Source organism: Mus caroli, chromosome 1 (assembly GCF_900094665.2).
Source record: "Mus caroli chromosome 1, CAROLI_EIJ_v1.1, whole genome shotgun sequence".
Classification (NCBI taxonomy): Eukaryota; Metazoa; Chordata; class Mammalia; order Rodentia; family Muridae; genus Mus; species Mus caroli.
Genome location: NC_034570.1, coordinates 54241721 through 54257116, shown reverse-complemented (window position 1 = coordinate 54257116; position 15396 = coordinate 54241721). Strand labels below are relative to the sequence as shown.

The window sequence follows — 15396 nt, the reverse complement described above, 5'->3', positions numbered from 1 at the left end:
AAGTCTGGCATAACCTGGATTTTTGTTTTTTAAGTCTGGAAATACTCATACAAGGGCTGAATGTAGAGAAGTTTATAGCACTGCCAACAGGAATGAAAATCAGCCCATTAATTCTTTTTGAGCAGATCTGAAAACTAAAATACTCGGAAAACAAAGTTCTTTGGAAGTTGCTTGGCTGCAGAGCCTGATACAAACAATAAAAGTGTATGTGTCTGTCTTTATATTTGTTGTCCATTTATCTGAGAGATGATTTACTTCTATAAGTTTGACTATTTATAAAGACTAACATTTTGATTATATGATACTGTCTATAAGTTCATGGGGAATTCCAAAGTTCTATTTATTAGCATGCTATACAACGAAGCATTTATTTATTTATTTATTTATTCAGTGTCACACTTTTAAACATAACCTTATGGCATAAACTAATTGGATATATATTTTTTGTTTTGAGCTTAATATTCATTTTCAGCCATTAATATTCAATTCTCACCTAAAACAATAAAATACATCCTCTCACAAAAGTCACATTTTCATAATTGAGCATAGATGCTTGGGAACCTTCAAGTAATTGATAGGAAGTACCTGCATTGACAAATGGGATTCCGTCATATGGGACATACTGAGACTTCCACATCAAGCGTGTGGCAGGTTTGGCTGGGCTTGGAGACTGGCGAGTACCCCAGACAGTCTGTGTTTGCTGCTTGTGAAAAGTTAGGACACTTTCTAATTCAGTCTCACTTATACAGTAGCCACGGTAGGAATCTCCAATTTTCTGCAAGGGAAAAATTAAATAAGAAAATCACTGGAAAATATGTTTCTGTTGCCAGGAGCTATCAAGGAGAAGCTAAAAACTAGCAGGTAATCTTCCTGAGATGGTTCCGCCATGGACTGTTAAAGTTATTGACAGATTTGCTTGTCTAGGCAAGGCCAAGAAGATTACATTTTAGGAAAGATTCCTGCTATTAGCATGCTTTCCTGTTATTATTAAATATATATATAACAACCACTAGATACGAGCCCACCCTTTTGAGTGGATCTTTACAGAACAATGAAAACTACTATTGTCTTGTAGTGATGCTTTATAGACAAATAGATGATTTCTTTTTTAAAAGATGATTTCTTAATTCTTAATGATGATTGCATAAGAATTCCTAAAATTACATTAGTAATTATTAAGCTCTTCTATAATAGGACTGCTATTAAGTCCTCTCTGACAATCAAAACTGCAATGAGAACTCTATTAGTCTTCAAGTGTCATGAGTTAATACCGGCTTGCTTCTGAGATAACAAGCAGGTATCTACAACTTACAACTTAAAAGCATAAAAAGAGAACTAATGATTTAATAGGTGCAAGGAGAGAAGATAAAATATTGCTGAGTTTATCTATAAAAAACTTTTTAAATAACTTAGTCACAAAAATTATGGTTTTTAACTTTCAATGAACCTGCTGAGCTTGTACAGATAACAAATGCTTAGCCAGACAATTACTGTTAATGGATGTGCATGTAAACATTCTCTGCTGTAAAATTCTTATTCAATTTATGATTTAAATTTATGTGTAAACTTGTGGTGAACTTCTTACCACGTGATCATGTATTCTGAAAGATGTGTGAGTGCTAAGGACAGAGAGAGGAAACTGAACTTAAGACCCTTTACTATTACTGAGGCTATGGAGTGCTCACAAAAAGGGACCTAGTATGACCGCACCCTGGAAGACCCAACAAGCAGCTGAAAGAGTCAAATGCAGATACTTGCACCCAACAAATGGACAGAAGCAGCTGACCCCTGTGGTTGAATTAGGGAAAGTTGGAAGAAGCTGAGGAGAAGGACGACCCTGTAGGAGGACCAGCAGTGGAATAACTTAGAAATTATAAGGCAACTTAAAAAATTAAGAGAGCAATATACAGAATGCAGAGGGGAAAAGGAAAAAAGAAGATGCTGCAGAGAGAACAGAAGCAGCAGGCAGGCTTCTCCTTACCATGGAACAGAACAGGTCTTTTCTTAATGGCAAGACAAGCTTAGTCTTACTAAAGAGAACAAAGCTTTCTTCTTACAGACTTGGGTTTAATTTATTTAGCAATAAAAGAGTAGAAGCTTTTTCTTTCCCTATACAATAAAGACTGGAGCTCATTTTTCATCCAGAATGAGTGACTTCTTTCTGCATTAGTGCTTGATCTCTTTCTCCATATACATATGTAAGTATGGATGTGTGTGTGTGTAAGTATGTTATTATGAGCTAAGTATGTAGTTGGACCTGTTTTGAAAAGAGATATATGAGTGTGCATTCATGAATTTGTATATGAATTTATGTGAGTTTATGCATATTTGCTTGTGTAAAAGTTTTTCTTCTGTGAGTATTATTCTCTTCACCTAGTTCAATAGAGGTTCTTTGCTCCAAACTTCCCCCAAGCCTGGCAAGTGAGAGGCAGCTGGACAAGAGGGAAAAGGCTCCAGCAATTAATCCTTTACTTAATCTCCTGCTGTTTTATGATGAGGTGCTAAGTGCCAGAGACTGCAGTTTCTGATCTCAGAGGAACTCAGACAGGCAGGTCAGCTACTTCAGCAGAGTGACTTAGACTTAAGATAGGTAAGCATTTTATTATTATACAGCAACCCTAAATGTCTTACAAGACCAGGTTTTGCCCCCTCCAACACTCTTCCCCCTCTGCTACCAAGAAAGAGGAATTGCAGGGGCTGGCCCCAGCATTCAGTGGAACTGATGGTTGTCTGAGAAGGAGCATCAGTTCCCTTCCTCACCACTGGTCCATACAGTGGGGTCTGATTTCAATTCAAGCAGTCGTCTAACAGATGGAAGTCTTTATAGCGATACACTCACTGCCATAGAAGAGAGTTTTAGAGATGAAAGCTTGAAGAATATGTAATATATCTACTCTCTTGGATCTATAATATTATAGCCCTAGATCAAATCCAGATCAACACAATATTAGCAACAAAGTCCTAGTCCTCTATGGATGTTTTTAATATGATGCCAAGAATCTATCTAAAGCCTATGAAAATGATGACTATGTTTCCTAAAATATGTTGTAGAAGAACTTCATTATACTAATAACCTTTTTTGTAACATTTAATTTTGGGGGGATTTTATTTGTTTTTATTTTATGTATATATGGTGTTTTGCCTGCACACCAGTCTATGCCTACAGAAGCCAGGTGAGGGCGTCAGAACTGGAATTACAGAGCATTATGTATTATCTCCCATGTGGGTTCTGAAAGTCCAACTTGGGACCTTTTCATGAGCAGCCAGCGCTCTTAACCACTTTCAAAAGAATAAATTGTGACTTGGACTTGGTAGTGTACACCTACACGCCCAGCACTTGGGAGGCTGAGGCAGAAAGACTGACATAGGTTTAAAGTTAGCCTTGTCTACATAATGAGTACTAGGAAAGCCATGGCTACATTGCAAGACACTGTCTCAAATAAACACACAGGCAGTCAAAAGGACAATGACAAAAAAAAAAAAAAAAGATAAGTATCTGAATAAAACAAAGAAATTATTCTTTGTGCCTAGACATCTAAGGAAATGGTGTTTATTAATGAAACAGGCAAAGAACTTAGCAAGCAGAACTAACTGGTATGGTCACAGTGAATTTACAGTAAAATATAAATAAAGCTTCAAAAAGTAGCTGAGGGCCTGGGATAATAGTAAGAATAATAGAACCGGTGATACAGATTTACAAACTATTTTATGAACATGAGAGCTGAAAGTCAACGACACAGGTAAAATCCTTCAAAAGATAAAATGAAGACAAGGCTAAAAGCAAACCTTGAGAAATTTTATACCGAGACTGTGAAATGAAATAAATGTGGGGGTGGGGAGGAAGAGAGACAGAGACAGAGATAGGAGGTAGTTCAAATGGAGCAAGCAGAGCTTTCTATGAGTGACTTCTGCTCTGTCTCTTGTTCTGTGTTATATCTTCTGGGACAGAGTCTCAATGTAACACAGGCTTGTCTCCAACTCACTATGTAGCCAAGGAAGACTTTAAACTCTTGGTCCTCCCAAGTGCTGGGATTACAGGCCTGTGACACTACATTAGGCATAACTTCTGCTTTATCTGAGCATATATATATATATATATATATATATATATATATATATATATGTATTTTTTGGGGGGATGGGGGATTTGAGACAGGGTTTCTCTGTGACACTACATTAGGCATAACTTCTGCTTTATCTGAGCGCATATATATATGTATGTATTTTGGGGGGGGGATGGGGGGTTCGAGACAGGGTTTCTCTGTATAGCCCTGGCTGTCCTGGAACTCACTCTGTAGACCAGGCTGGCTTCGAACTCAGAAATCTCTGCCTCCCAAGTGCTGGGATTAAAGGCATGCACCACCACCACCCGGCTCTGAGCCTATATCTTTAAAGAATAAAACAACAGCTACGTTTAGATTTAGCACAAGTGCATGCAGAATATGACAGATGCCGACTATTGTTTATATTCACAAGTGTTCATTTGGGGAAGAAATGCAGCCATGACCAGTGAAATGAATCTGGGTCAGGATTATTTTAAGCTCACCTCACAACTCCTAAGACGGCAGGCCCACATGGGTGTGTTACAAGAGAGTGGCTGGAGAGGAGCCAGCAAAGGTTCTTCAACAACTCTAGGAGAGGGGAAGACAGATATAAATACATAGTTATGCACACACATGACATTCAACTGCACTGTCTTTTCTTTACTTTGTATGTGTGTGTAATATTGTACTGTATGGGCACACATGTGCATACACATGTGCATACACGTGTACTGAAACCAGAGAGTGGCATCTGATGTTTCCCATAGTTACTCTTCACCTTATTTTTGAGACTAGGTTTCTCACTGGAGCTGAAGCTTATCAAGTCTGCAAACCAAATAATAATGCAAACCCAAATCTGTGAGATACTAAGAAGGGTAGGTACTAAGAGAGGACTGTATAGTCCTAAGTGACTGTATTAATATACAACCTGATGGCAAACCTCTAGGACTGGGAAAACAAGGAAAAGCCAATCCCAAAGCAGTGATGGGAAGAAATAACGAAGGGCAGGGTAGAAATTAATAAAATAGAAATGAAAATGACCAAAAAATTCTTAAAGAGGTAGTTTTTGAAAAGATGAATAAAAGTGACATACCCTAAGCAAATTAACCAGAAGAGACAGACAACCTAAATTATTAAGATTAGAAGAAAAGGCACACTTGATAGCACACACTGAGGAAATCTAACAAACCATGAGGACATACTTTGAAAATTTATATTCTACTAAATTGGAAAATCTAAAAGAAAAGGATGAATTCTAGACCTAGCCATATGACCTACCAGAATTAAGCCATAACAACTAATGAGAGCAAAGCAGCAATCACAAATTTCCCCACAGAAAATCCCTGGTGCAGATGGAGTTAGTAAAGAAAAAATATATTATATTGTCTTCAGCTGAGAGTCTATATGAGTGTTAGGTCACTTGCCTAATATGCAAGAGGCCCTGGGTTTGGGCTCAAGCACTGAAAAAGAAAAAAGAACAAATGGCTCACATTATAGTGTCTTATTTAAAATCTTTTTATAGAACAACTAAAGGAATACAAATATATAAAAGGAGACTTTAAGGAAGGGGCTGAAGAGATGGCTCAGCTTTTAAGAGTTCTTCCAGGGGACCTGGGTTCAATTTCCAGCACCACATGGTGGCTAACCACTTTAACTCCACTTGCAGGGACCCGCTGCCCTCTCTGCCCTCCATAGACACTCAAGTATGCTGCACAGACATACAGGCAAAACACTCATACATACAGAAAAATAAACAAATCTCAAAAAAAAGTTTTTACACAAAGTTACTTTAAAGCCGGGAGGTGGTGTCACACATCTTTAATCCCAGCACTTGGGAGGCAGAGGCAGGTGGATTTCTGAGTTCGAGGCCAGCCTGGTCTACAAAGTGAGTTCCAGGACAGCCAGGGGTACAAAAAAAAACCCTGTCTCAAAAAAAAAAAAAAAAAAAAAAAGAAAGAAAGAAAGTAAAAAAAGTTACTTTAAATATTTTTCTAAAATTATCATGGAAAGCATTATTTTTAGGAAAAAGGGAAAACTGAAGTAAAAAGTTTGCAAAAAAAAAAAAAAGATAAGCCATATTTTGGTGGTTGTGTGGGAAAGTATTTGCCTAGCATACTCAAGACTTTGTGTTCAATTTTCAGAAGCACCACCACCCACCCACCAGCCCACATCCCCCTCCCCACAATGCTAGCAAAAACCATTTTAAGCACTTTATCATATAAGAATTATATCTATAAAACATGGTTAAACCATTTAAAATTTCTAGGATCTGAATGAATATCTTTAGTCTAAATACTTTTGATATTTCACATTGCTCCAAAAGGACAGGAAGGTGTCTTCTTGTTGTCAAGATGCATTAAATAAGTGAAGATAGAGCCAAGGAATCTTTCCTCTCCCTGAAGTTTTGATCTTTCCTATGGTCTGCTAGCTTTAGATGTGGTTTTTTAAGAACAGACTTCCATTGTGACACCAAAGACAAGCTCCTCTTTCCCATGATTCACCTGGCCCCTGACTTTTTGGGTAGCACAAGGGATGCTGGTGAGCCAAGGCCGTAATTGCTGGTGCCGTCTTCAAGAACATCTGCTCTTACAGCTGGTAAGCTTCCACCAGTGGGTTTCTCTTCAGAGATATCTGAACAACAAAATCAACAACAACGACAAAAGAAAATAACAACAACAAAAAAATCAGCAACATCTTGAATAATATGACAATTACTTAGCTAGATTTTAAATCTTTTCAGTGGGAAAAAGAATATTTCTGAAGTTAAAAAAATCCAAAATGTTAAATGCTTTATTGAGACTGTCACTGATAAACTTACTTACTTTTATGTTGTATGCAATTAATTTTTTATACTTATATTTAATAGTTAAATAGTACAAATAATTGTTACTTTAAAGAGTTTCACATATAATATGAAAATTAAGATTATATTAATATATGGTGTTTATAATATTTCTACAAACCATGTTTTTGGTTTAACTTTCAATGACAGTTAATGAAGACAATATATCATAAAACAAAAGCAAAAATAACTATCCTAAGCCACTATTTATAAAAAAGGAACAAAACAGTATAGCAGTGAAGTTAAAAAGAGATTAAACTACAATACAAAGGGAAGGAAGAAAAAGAAATTTAATAGGGATATTACCAAATAGGTGGGGGAAAAAAGGGTCAGGGATGGGGGTGGGAGGCTGGGGAATCCGGATTTTCTTCTCTGAATGTGAGACAAATGGGAGGGAGCAGAAGATTCAGACAACAGTTAAGGAGAAAGGAATGGATCTCAAAGCTAACAAAGATACCAATAAAATGCAAATATTAAAACCGTCTGCAGCTAAGTACTATATTTGCGCTACTGTTACTATTTCTATTGTTGCTACTATAGTTTACAATAATTTATTTTGTGCTCACTGGTCATTTGGGAGGAAGCAAGAGTCAGCCAGCTTCATAGAATCCCAAAATGAAATAGACAGCTAACCTAGACGGGAGTTGAAAAATGAACTTAAGATTTATTTGGGCTAAAAAGGTTTTTCTAATCACCCAGTTCACAATCCTATCTAAACAACTGAAGTTACTAAGGCCTCCATAGGAAAGGTCCTAGCGTCTGACCTCAGTCTTTAAAGCACCCAGTCCTCATGGACTCACCTTGAGGGCTATGCTCATCTGCAAAGGGCTCCTGAGGTATGACCACTTGCTCCATCCCTGCCTGGGGAGACAGAATTATATGAAACACATTATATGTCAGTTTTCTCAAGAGCAGGTAGTGATCACCTTGGAGGGATTAAACAAATACATATGCCATTCTGATTATTCAGAATTATTAAATTATTTAAGTACACACCTACTTCCATGAGGGAATGTACTACTTCACTCTGTAGATACAACCCTGAGACATATGCCAATTGTTTTAATGTCCCACACCTGACAAGTGGTAAAGTTAAGATTCAAATAAATCAGTCTAACACAGCCTATAGTCCCAGGCACTATGTTCTTTTTTTTTTTTTTTTTTTTTTGGCACTATGTTCTTAATGATAGCACATGCATGGAGTTTATTAACACAGAGAGAAAAAGCCAGCTTGGGCTACATGAAACCCTGACTCAAAAATGAAAAGTAAGCCAGACGTGGTGGTGCACACCTTTAATCCCAGCACTCAGGAGGCAGAGGCAGGAGGATTTCTGAGTTCGAGGCCAGCCTGGTCTACAAAGTGAGTTCCAGGACAGCCAGGGCTATACAGAGAAACCCTGTCTCGAAAAACAAAAACAAACAAACAAACAAAAAGTAACTTACAAGTAAACATTAGTCATATATTATAGCCAGCTTATCTCAAACACCACAGTGCCTAGACACGAGCAGCTAAGGACTGTTTTAATTACTCTTTGTACTCTGTGCTTGAAAAGGAAAAACAAAACAAAACAAAACAAAAAACAAGGTTGGCTGGGTGGTGGTGGCGGGGCATGCCTTTAGTTCCAGCAGGCAGAAATAGGGGATCTCTCAGTTGGAGGCCACCTTGGTCTACAGACTGAGTTCCAGGACAGCTAGGACTACACAGGGGAAACCTGTCTTAGAAAACCAAATGAATAAACAATAAATAAATAAATAAATAAATAAATAAATAAATAAATACAAAATAAGGCTAAGGAAAGAATATTTCCAATATAATGTATACGTCAATAGTATCAAGAAACTAAGGTTGTTTCCCTACCGCTGCTGTGTGCCCACCCCCAACTCAGTGGCAGACTTCCACTGTAAAGGAGCAGGCCTCACAATGTAAAGAACAGGTCCAGGCCAAGCAAGCCAGAAGAACAGGCGAACTCAGGCAGAGATGCTCTGCTGGACCAGACACCACACCATCACCAGAACAACAGATAGGCAGCCCACAAGCAGACTCCTCCACTCACTCAGAGCCCCCCACTTCCCTCCTTATTATCTTATCCCAACTAGGGCAGAGACCCCCTGTTGCACCAAAAGCCAGGCTAACTGCCAGAGTCCAGCCCCAACTTGGACAGAATCTTACTACTGGATCAGATGTTACTTCAGCTGCCAGAAATCTAGGCCACAAAGACCAGAAGACCAATGAGGAAGCAGAAACCAAGTAATAAAAACACCCATCCAACAAAGTCAAACTCAGAAATCAGCACCTAGACCTATAATTATCCCAAACCCAGATGTCTAAATGCTAGTCTAAGGACATAATCAATAACAGCCAGGGCAATATATTCCAAATCAGCTGAAGCACAAGAAAATGACCTGAAAACCAATTTTATGATGTTGACAGACATCCATGAAGAGGAAATGAAAAGAACCAAGACTAATCCTAGGAATACGAATTAGAAAAGGAGAAGAATCCCAGCTCAAAAATTCAGAAAATCTACTTAACAAAATTATAGAAGATGACTTTTCTAACCTAAAGAAGGACATGCTTATAAAAGCACAAGAAGCTTACAGAACCTCAAATTAATTGGAGCAGAAAAGAAAGTCCCTGTGCCACAAAATAATCAAAACACTAGAAATATAGAACAAAGAAAGAATATTAAAAGCTGCAAGGGAAAAGGCCAAGTAATATATAAAGGAAGACCTATTAGAATTATACCCAACTTCTCAACAGAGACTCTAAAAGTTAGAAGGACCTGGACAGACTCTAGGAGACCACAGACACCAGCCCAGACTATTATACCCAACAGAACTTTAAATCACTGTAGATGGAGAAAACAAGACATTTCATGACAAAGTCAAATTTAAACAATATCTACAAACCCAGCCCTACAGAAGGTACTACAAGGAAGACTCCAACCCAAGCAAGTTAACTACACCCACAAAGTCAATAAGCTCATCCCAGCAAAACAAAAAGAAGTGAAGTGCAAATGCTCGCACACACAGACACCATTACTACCACCATGGCCAACCACAACAACAAATTAATGAATTAACAATCATTTACCATTAATAACTTGTTGCAGGATATTTTACCATATTGTGAACCTAGAAATTGTGTCATTTACTGGAAAAACCTGTCTCTAGTTGTGGTGTGGCTCAGTCCTAGCATATACCTTTAATTCAAGATTTTTTTTTTTGATTATTGTAAACAGGACTAAATAAAGTCAACCAAAGGTCAAGAGGCAGAGCAAGCAATCACTTGACAGTCAGTGAACACAGTAAAGATAACAGAGAAGTTGTCAAGATACACACAGGAGAAGTAGAAGGGAGGGACATTCAGTTTGAGGGTTTTTTGAGATGGTATGGAGAGAAAGAGCCTCCTTTAGGGATGTCTGTCATATGTGGGAAAGGTCCACCAGGTGCTCTCTCTGCCTCGGAGTCAGCAGTCTCTCACCCCAGCATCTGGCTCCCAGTCTTCACTGGTAGAATAGAATGACTGAGATTGTGTTAAAAGCATTTCGCACTCCAACATGTGGAACAACCACATGGACAGAAAAACCATGCCAGCTGCAGACAAATTAAGAAGCCATTAGATTTGCTAAGTTACCTGGAAAGTCCTCAAGGAGAGCACTGAGGATGGTAAATACCATAATACAAGGGACTAGGATCCTGTATACTGCTACTTTAGATGGCTTGAAAATAGAAGCAGAAAATGAAAAGCTAAATGACTTAACTGAAATTGGCTCAGTAGTGATTATGATTATTATCATTTTGATATTTCATATTTTATTCTTAATAGCCATAAGTGGGTTTATAAGACACAAGCCTTAGAAAGACTTATAAATGAAATCAGAAAAATACTCAGATACAAAGGAATTTAGACAAGAAACTTCTGTGCCAGCACATGAAGAACCTGAAGAGGGGTGGCCCAAGGTTGTTAGAAAACCAACCTTAGTTTATCCAGTTAATAAACAATACTTACCAGCATATGATAGGCACCCCAAGGTTATGAAACAAGTAAATGGAATCCTATAGACATGCTAGAATTGACGAGAAGCAATCATTTCATGTGGCTTGCATTCACTCAGAATTATCTCCCAAGAATGGAAAGATTTGTCAACAGCATTATTGGAAGCTGGTCCTCAGTTACAATGGTGCACGTGATGGAAAGAGGAAGCCAGGGCCATAGAACAATGAAATAGGGCAAGAGGTGTTCATATTTCCCAAGCTCAGTTGCTAGGTGAAGGGCCGTATGCTGAGTTGCAAAGGCAGCTTGAATTTGATGATTATAACATTGGAATTTATTAAAATTATACAATGCCCAAAAGAAACCGTCAATGACTTTTTGGAAAGATTGACTTCAGCTGTAAATGGAATAGTATCAGATTCAGAAGTCATAAAAATATTAATTGAATCTTTGGTTTTTGAAAATGCTAATTCAGAATGCAAAAGGATGATGAGGCCTTTAAAGGCAAGATCCAATAATAAAAGCACCAATAGATGAATGGATTATAGATGTGGCTGATAATGGCTTTCATGCTTATGATGGTACTCTGATAGGAGAAGTAATACCTAAGTTTTAAGAAAAATAAAAATGTCAAATGTTTTAATTGTGGTAAGCAAGGTCATTTGAAAGGGGATTGTAGGCAAGGCATTCCTAGAAACAATGTTTTTTTCTAGAGATAATCCAAAAAGAAGGTACAGCCTTCTGGAGCATGCAGAAGATGTGACAAAGGCTGGCATTGGACAAATGAATGCAGAACAAGAGACAGGCCAGGTAACCCTTTGCCTTTGGGAATGCCCTAGGGGGCCTCCAGCAGGCTCTGATTTCAAATTTGATTAATCATTGCCTGTCAGCATCAGAGAGAAGCATCCACGGAGCAATTAAAAGATTTAACGCCTGTTTTTAAAAACAACAGTGCCCTGGATGCAATCAAGGACAAAACAGCTTCAGCAGATAAAATAAGAGAAACCAGAAAACAAGTATTTTGGCAAACTGCTATAAATGATCAGAGACAAAAGTTAAAAATACAAATAAATGGCATTGAAATTGAAGGCTTAGTAGACATAGGAGCAGATGTAATGATAATTTCACCAAAATCACAGATTGGTCTCTTCAGAGATACACATTCAGCTTCTAGAGATTGGAATTTTATCTCGAGTAAAACAAAGTACAAGAGGTAGAGTGTGCAGAAGGACATATACGAAAGTTAAAGCCATATGTGACTAACATAGCCTTGAATTTATGGAATTGTGGTTTGTTGCAGCAATGGAAAATATATATAGATTAACATTCCTCCAATCTCAGAAACAAACCATAAAATAAAGAATGATTCTGAAAATGTATTATCAAGAACAGTCAGACTGTCCAGGTGGTCCATAGGCAAGACACAACAGGTGCTGGCCTTTCAAAGGTACCAACCACCCTACCTTTAAAATGGTTAACCTGTATGGGTGGAACAAATGGCTTATAACAAAAGAAAAAATACAGAGTTACTAGAAAGGCAGCTAATTTCCAATGGAGATAGGAACAAAGAACAGGTTTTGCAAATGCCAGTAAGCTCATCTCCATTTATGCAGCCCCCAATCAATATTGAACCAGATGATATCCTAATAATGGATATTTTGTTTATTTCATGAATTGGCAACTGGGAGTCTTCATAAAGCCAAAAGGAGTCCACCAACATTTGCCTGCTGGCTTCTATTGCAAACACCTTCCATATACATACAATAAATATTCTCTCTTTGAAAAACAAGTTTGGTCATTTTATAAGGCCTGGAGAACCTTATACTCCGTCATTGCCAAACACCCTATGGCCATAAGGATGCCCCTTACAATGATGGGTTGGGTCCGTTTGAAGGCAGAGTCCTTCACAGGCTTAGTCATGGAAGAGAAGGTATAACAGTGGAACCGGTACCTATGTGAATTCCTTCATGACCAGGATGTGGTAGCAGAAGGGTCTGTGCCTCCCACACTGAGAAAGTAACTCAGTTGCCTGATCTGCTCACCCACTCCTCCCCAAAAGAGGCCCCTATTGAAGTGTGGGGACGGAGGGAAGGGGCACATTTGGCTAATGCATGGTTTATTGATGATTTATCAATCATTGACCAAAACTAATTGAAAGTGGCAGTCTATAGACTCAGGGATGAAATGGCCAATACTGAGGAAGGAACCACAAAATCAGTGCAGCCCGACTGGCCATAAGACAACTAGAAAAGCAAAAGGGAAATCTCTGTCTTCTCCAAATCCTGGTGCGTGTGCAATGGTATAGCAGCTATATGGTCATCAAAATAAAAAGCCACTAACTGGCAGATAAATGGCAAAGATATAGTTGTGCCAGGATGCATTTGCAAACCCCAAAGGACCACCCAGGAGCCAATTCTGATGCACTTGTACTAGGGTCTCTTTATTTAAACTCAAGCTTGGGCCACCATTTCAGAACGGGAGGGTGCTGCCCCAATCCCAGTTCCAGGCAAGCACTTATAGAGGGTTCTACCCTGGTACACATGTGCTTGGGGTTGGGGCTGGGTATTATGTCCTTCAACATAATTGGCTGGTGCTGGGAGCCAAACCATAAACTTAACTTCTGTTTTCCTCCTCATTGGTGGCTGTTCGGAAGTAAAGTACTAGGGTCAGGCTTGTAACCTGGAGTTGCAGATTTGTTGGGGAGTAACCTGGAAACTGGTGCTGGGTGCTGGCTTATTAGTTAACTCGTGTTCAACCTTAGGTCAGATTCTCTAAGATGGAGTCTGAACCCAAAAGATCTGGTCTCTCAATATTTGGTCATATGAGGCATACATGGAAATGGCAAAAGCCAGAAAACTTAGCAAACATTAAATTTATGTAGCAAATATAAGTAAAACAGACAAAACATCGAAGCATCTGGAAATAATGAAATATTGGACAAACTGCCATGTTTAAGTCCAGAATATTAAAATTTGCCAGGGAACAAATTCAGAATAAATCAGTAAGAATGATAGGTTACATACACATTTGAAAAACTTGAAAGTTTACCCCTAACACTAAAAAATAATGGGTAATGGAGAACCAAATTAAATGAGGCCAACACTATGAGAATAACTACTACAAGGGATCCGTAGCCAGGTGGTGGCTCACACTCCAGCACATAGGAGGCACACACCTTAGTCCCAGCGCATGGGAGGCAAAGGCAGGCACATAGGAGTTACAGTGATGTAAATTTCAAAGCTGATTGTAAAAGATAGGCTGAAATTCAAAGTGAATGTTCTTTGTGATCTAAAAATAAATATACCTATACCTTGAATTTATATATAAAATGAAAAGGGAATATAGGTATATTTATTCACACATACTAAGGTATATTTCATTTCAAATCTTAAAAAGAATTTTTAAGTTTCAATTGAAAGATAATACTTGCCAGGCGTGGTGGCACACGCCTTTAATCCCAGCACTCAGAAGGTAGAGGCAGGTGAATTTCTGAGTTCGAGGCCAGCCTGGTCTACAAAGTGAGTTCCAGGATAACCAGGGCTATACAGAGAAACCCTGTCTCAAAAAACCAAAAAAAAAAAAAAAAAAAAGATAATACCTTTTCTGTTTCCAAAATACATTTTGCCCTAGGAAAGATATAACCTGTCAAAAAAGGAACTACCCAGAGTTAGGGTTGGGGCAGGGTTTTGTTTTTATCTTTCCAGGAGAATAAAAGCATCCAACTAAGGAATCCAGAAACCACGGGACACGTGAAACATCTGAGGAGAGCACCAGAGAACGTGTCCCAAGAAAAAGAGTAGAGTGGCCAAAGGGTATCGCCCACCTCCAGCTTCTCTCTGCTGCCCTCTACAGAAATAAGTGGCAAATGGTCTTTATGTGGTCCCAATTAATTTAAAAATTTGCCAGGAGCTATCAAGGAGAAGCTAAAAACTAGCAGGTGATCTTCCTGAGATGGTTCCCCCATGGACTGTTAAAGTTATTGACAGATTTGCTTGTCTAGGCAAGGTCAAGAAGATTACATTTTAGGAAAGATTCCTATTATAAGTATGCTTTCCTGTTATTATTAAATATATATATATAACAACCGCTAGGTTTTAGCCCACCCTTTTGAGCAGATTTCTGCAGAACAATGAAGAATTGTTGTCGTACTGTTTTGTAGTGATGCTATATAGAAAAGATTATTTCTTAATTCTTAATGATGATCCCATAAGAATTCCTAAAATTCTATTAGTAATTAAACTCTTTTATGTTAAGTCCTTGCTGATAATCAAAATTGCAACGAGAACTCTGCCAGACTTCAAATGTCATGAGTTAAATGCTTTTGAGATAGCAAGCAGGTATCTACACTTAAGAGCACATTCCAACTCTTTCCACCATCTTGGTGCCTATGGAGACCTGTTAGGAACAGGACTTTTAAAAGCAAGTATGTCTGCAAGGCCATTTTTGCTGGCTACAAGCGAGGTCTCTGGAACCAAAGAGAGCACACGGCTCTTCTTAAAAATGAACGCGTTTAT

General features: G+C 38.3%; 1 protein-coding gene across 8 annotated transcripts in view; it reads right to left on the bottom strand.

The window, feature by feature from the left end:
* Carf (calcium responsive transcription factor) overlaps nucleotides 1–15396 on the bottom strand; it is a 54195-nt gene that overhangs the window by 18655 nt on the left and 20144 nt on the right. For 7 of the 8 annotated variants that reach the window (XM_021159158.2, XM_021159175.2, XM_021159169.2 and 4 more), the window contains 4 exons: nucleotides 7686–7746; nucleotides 6545–6674; nucleotides 4547–4631; nucleotides 586–775 (listed from right to left, as the gene is read on the bottom strand). In XM_021159158.2, the coding sequence (XP_021014817.1) occupies nucleotides 586–775; nucleotides 4547–4631; nucleotides 6545–6674; nucleotides 7686–7746 (466 nt within the window). Of the gene's footprint in view, nucleotides 1–585; nucleotides 776–4546; nucleotides 4632–6544; nucleotides 6675–7451; nucleotides 7512–7685; nucleotides 7747–15396 lie in introns of those variants that run through there. The other variant, XM_029479619.1, reaches the window with a different exon arrangement.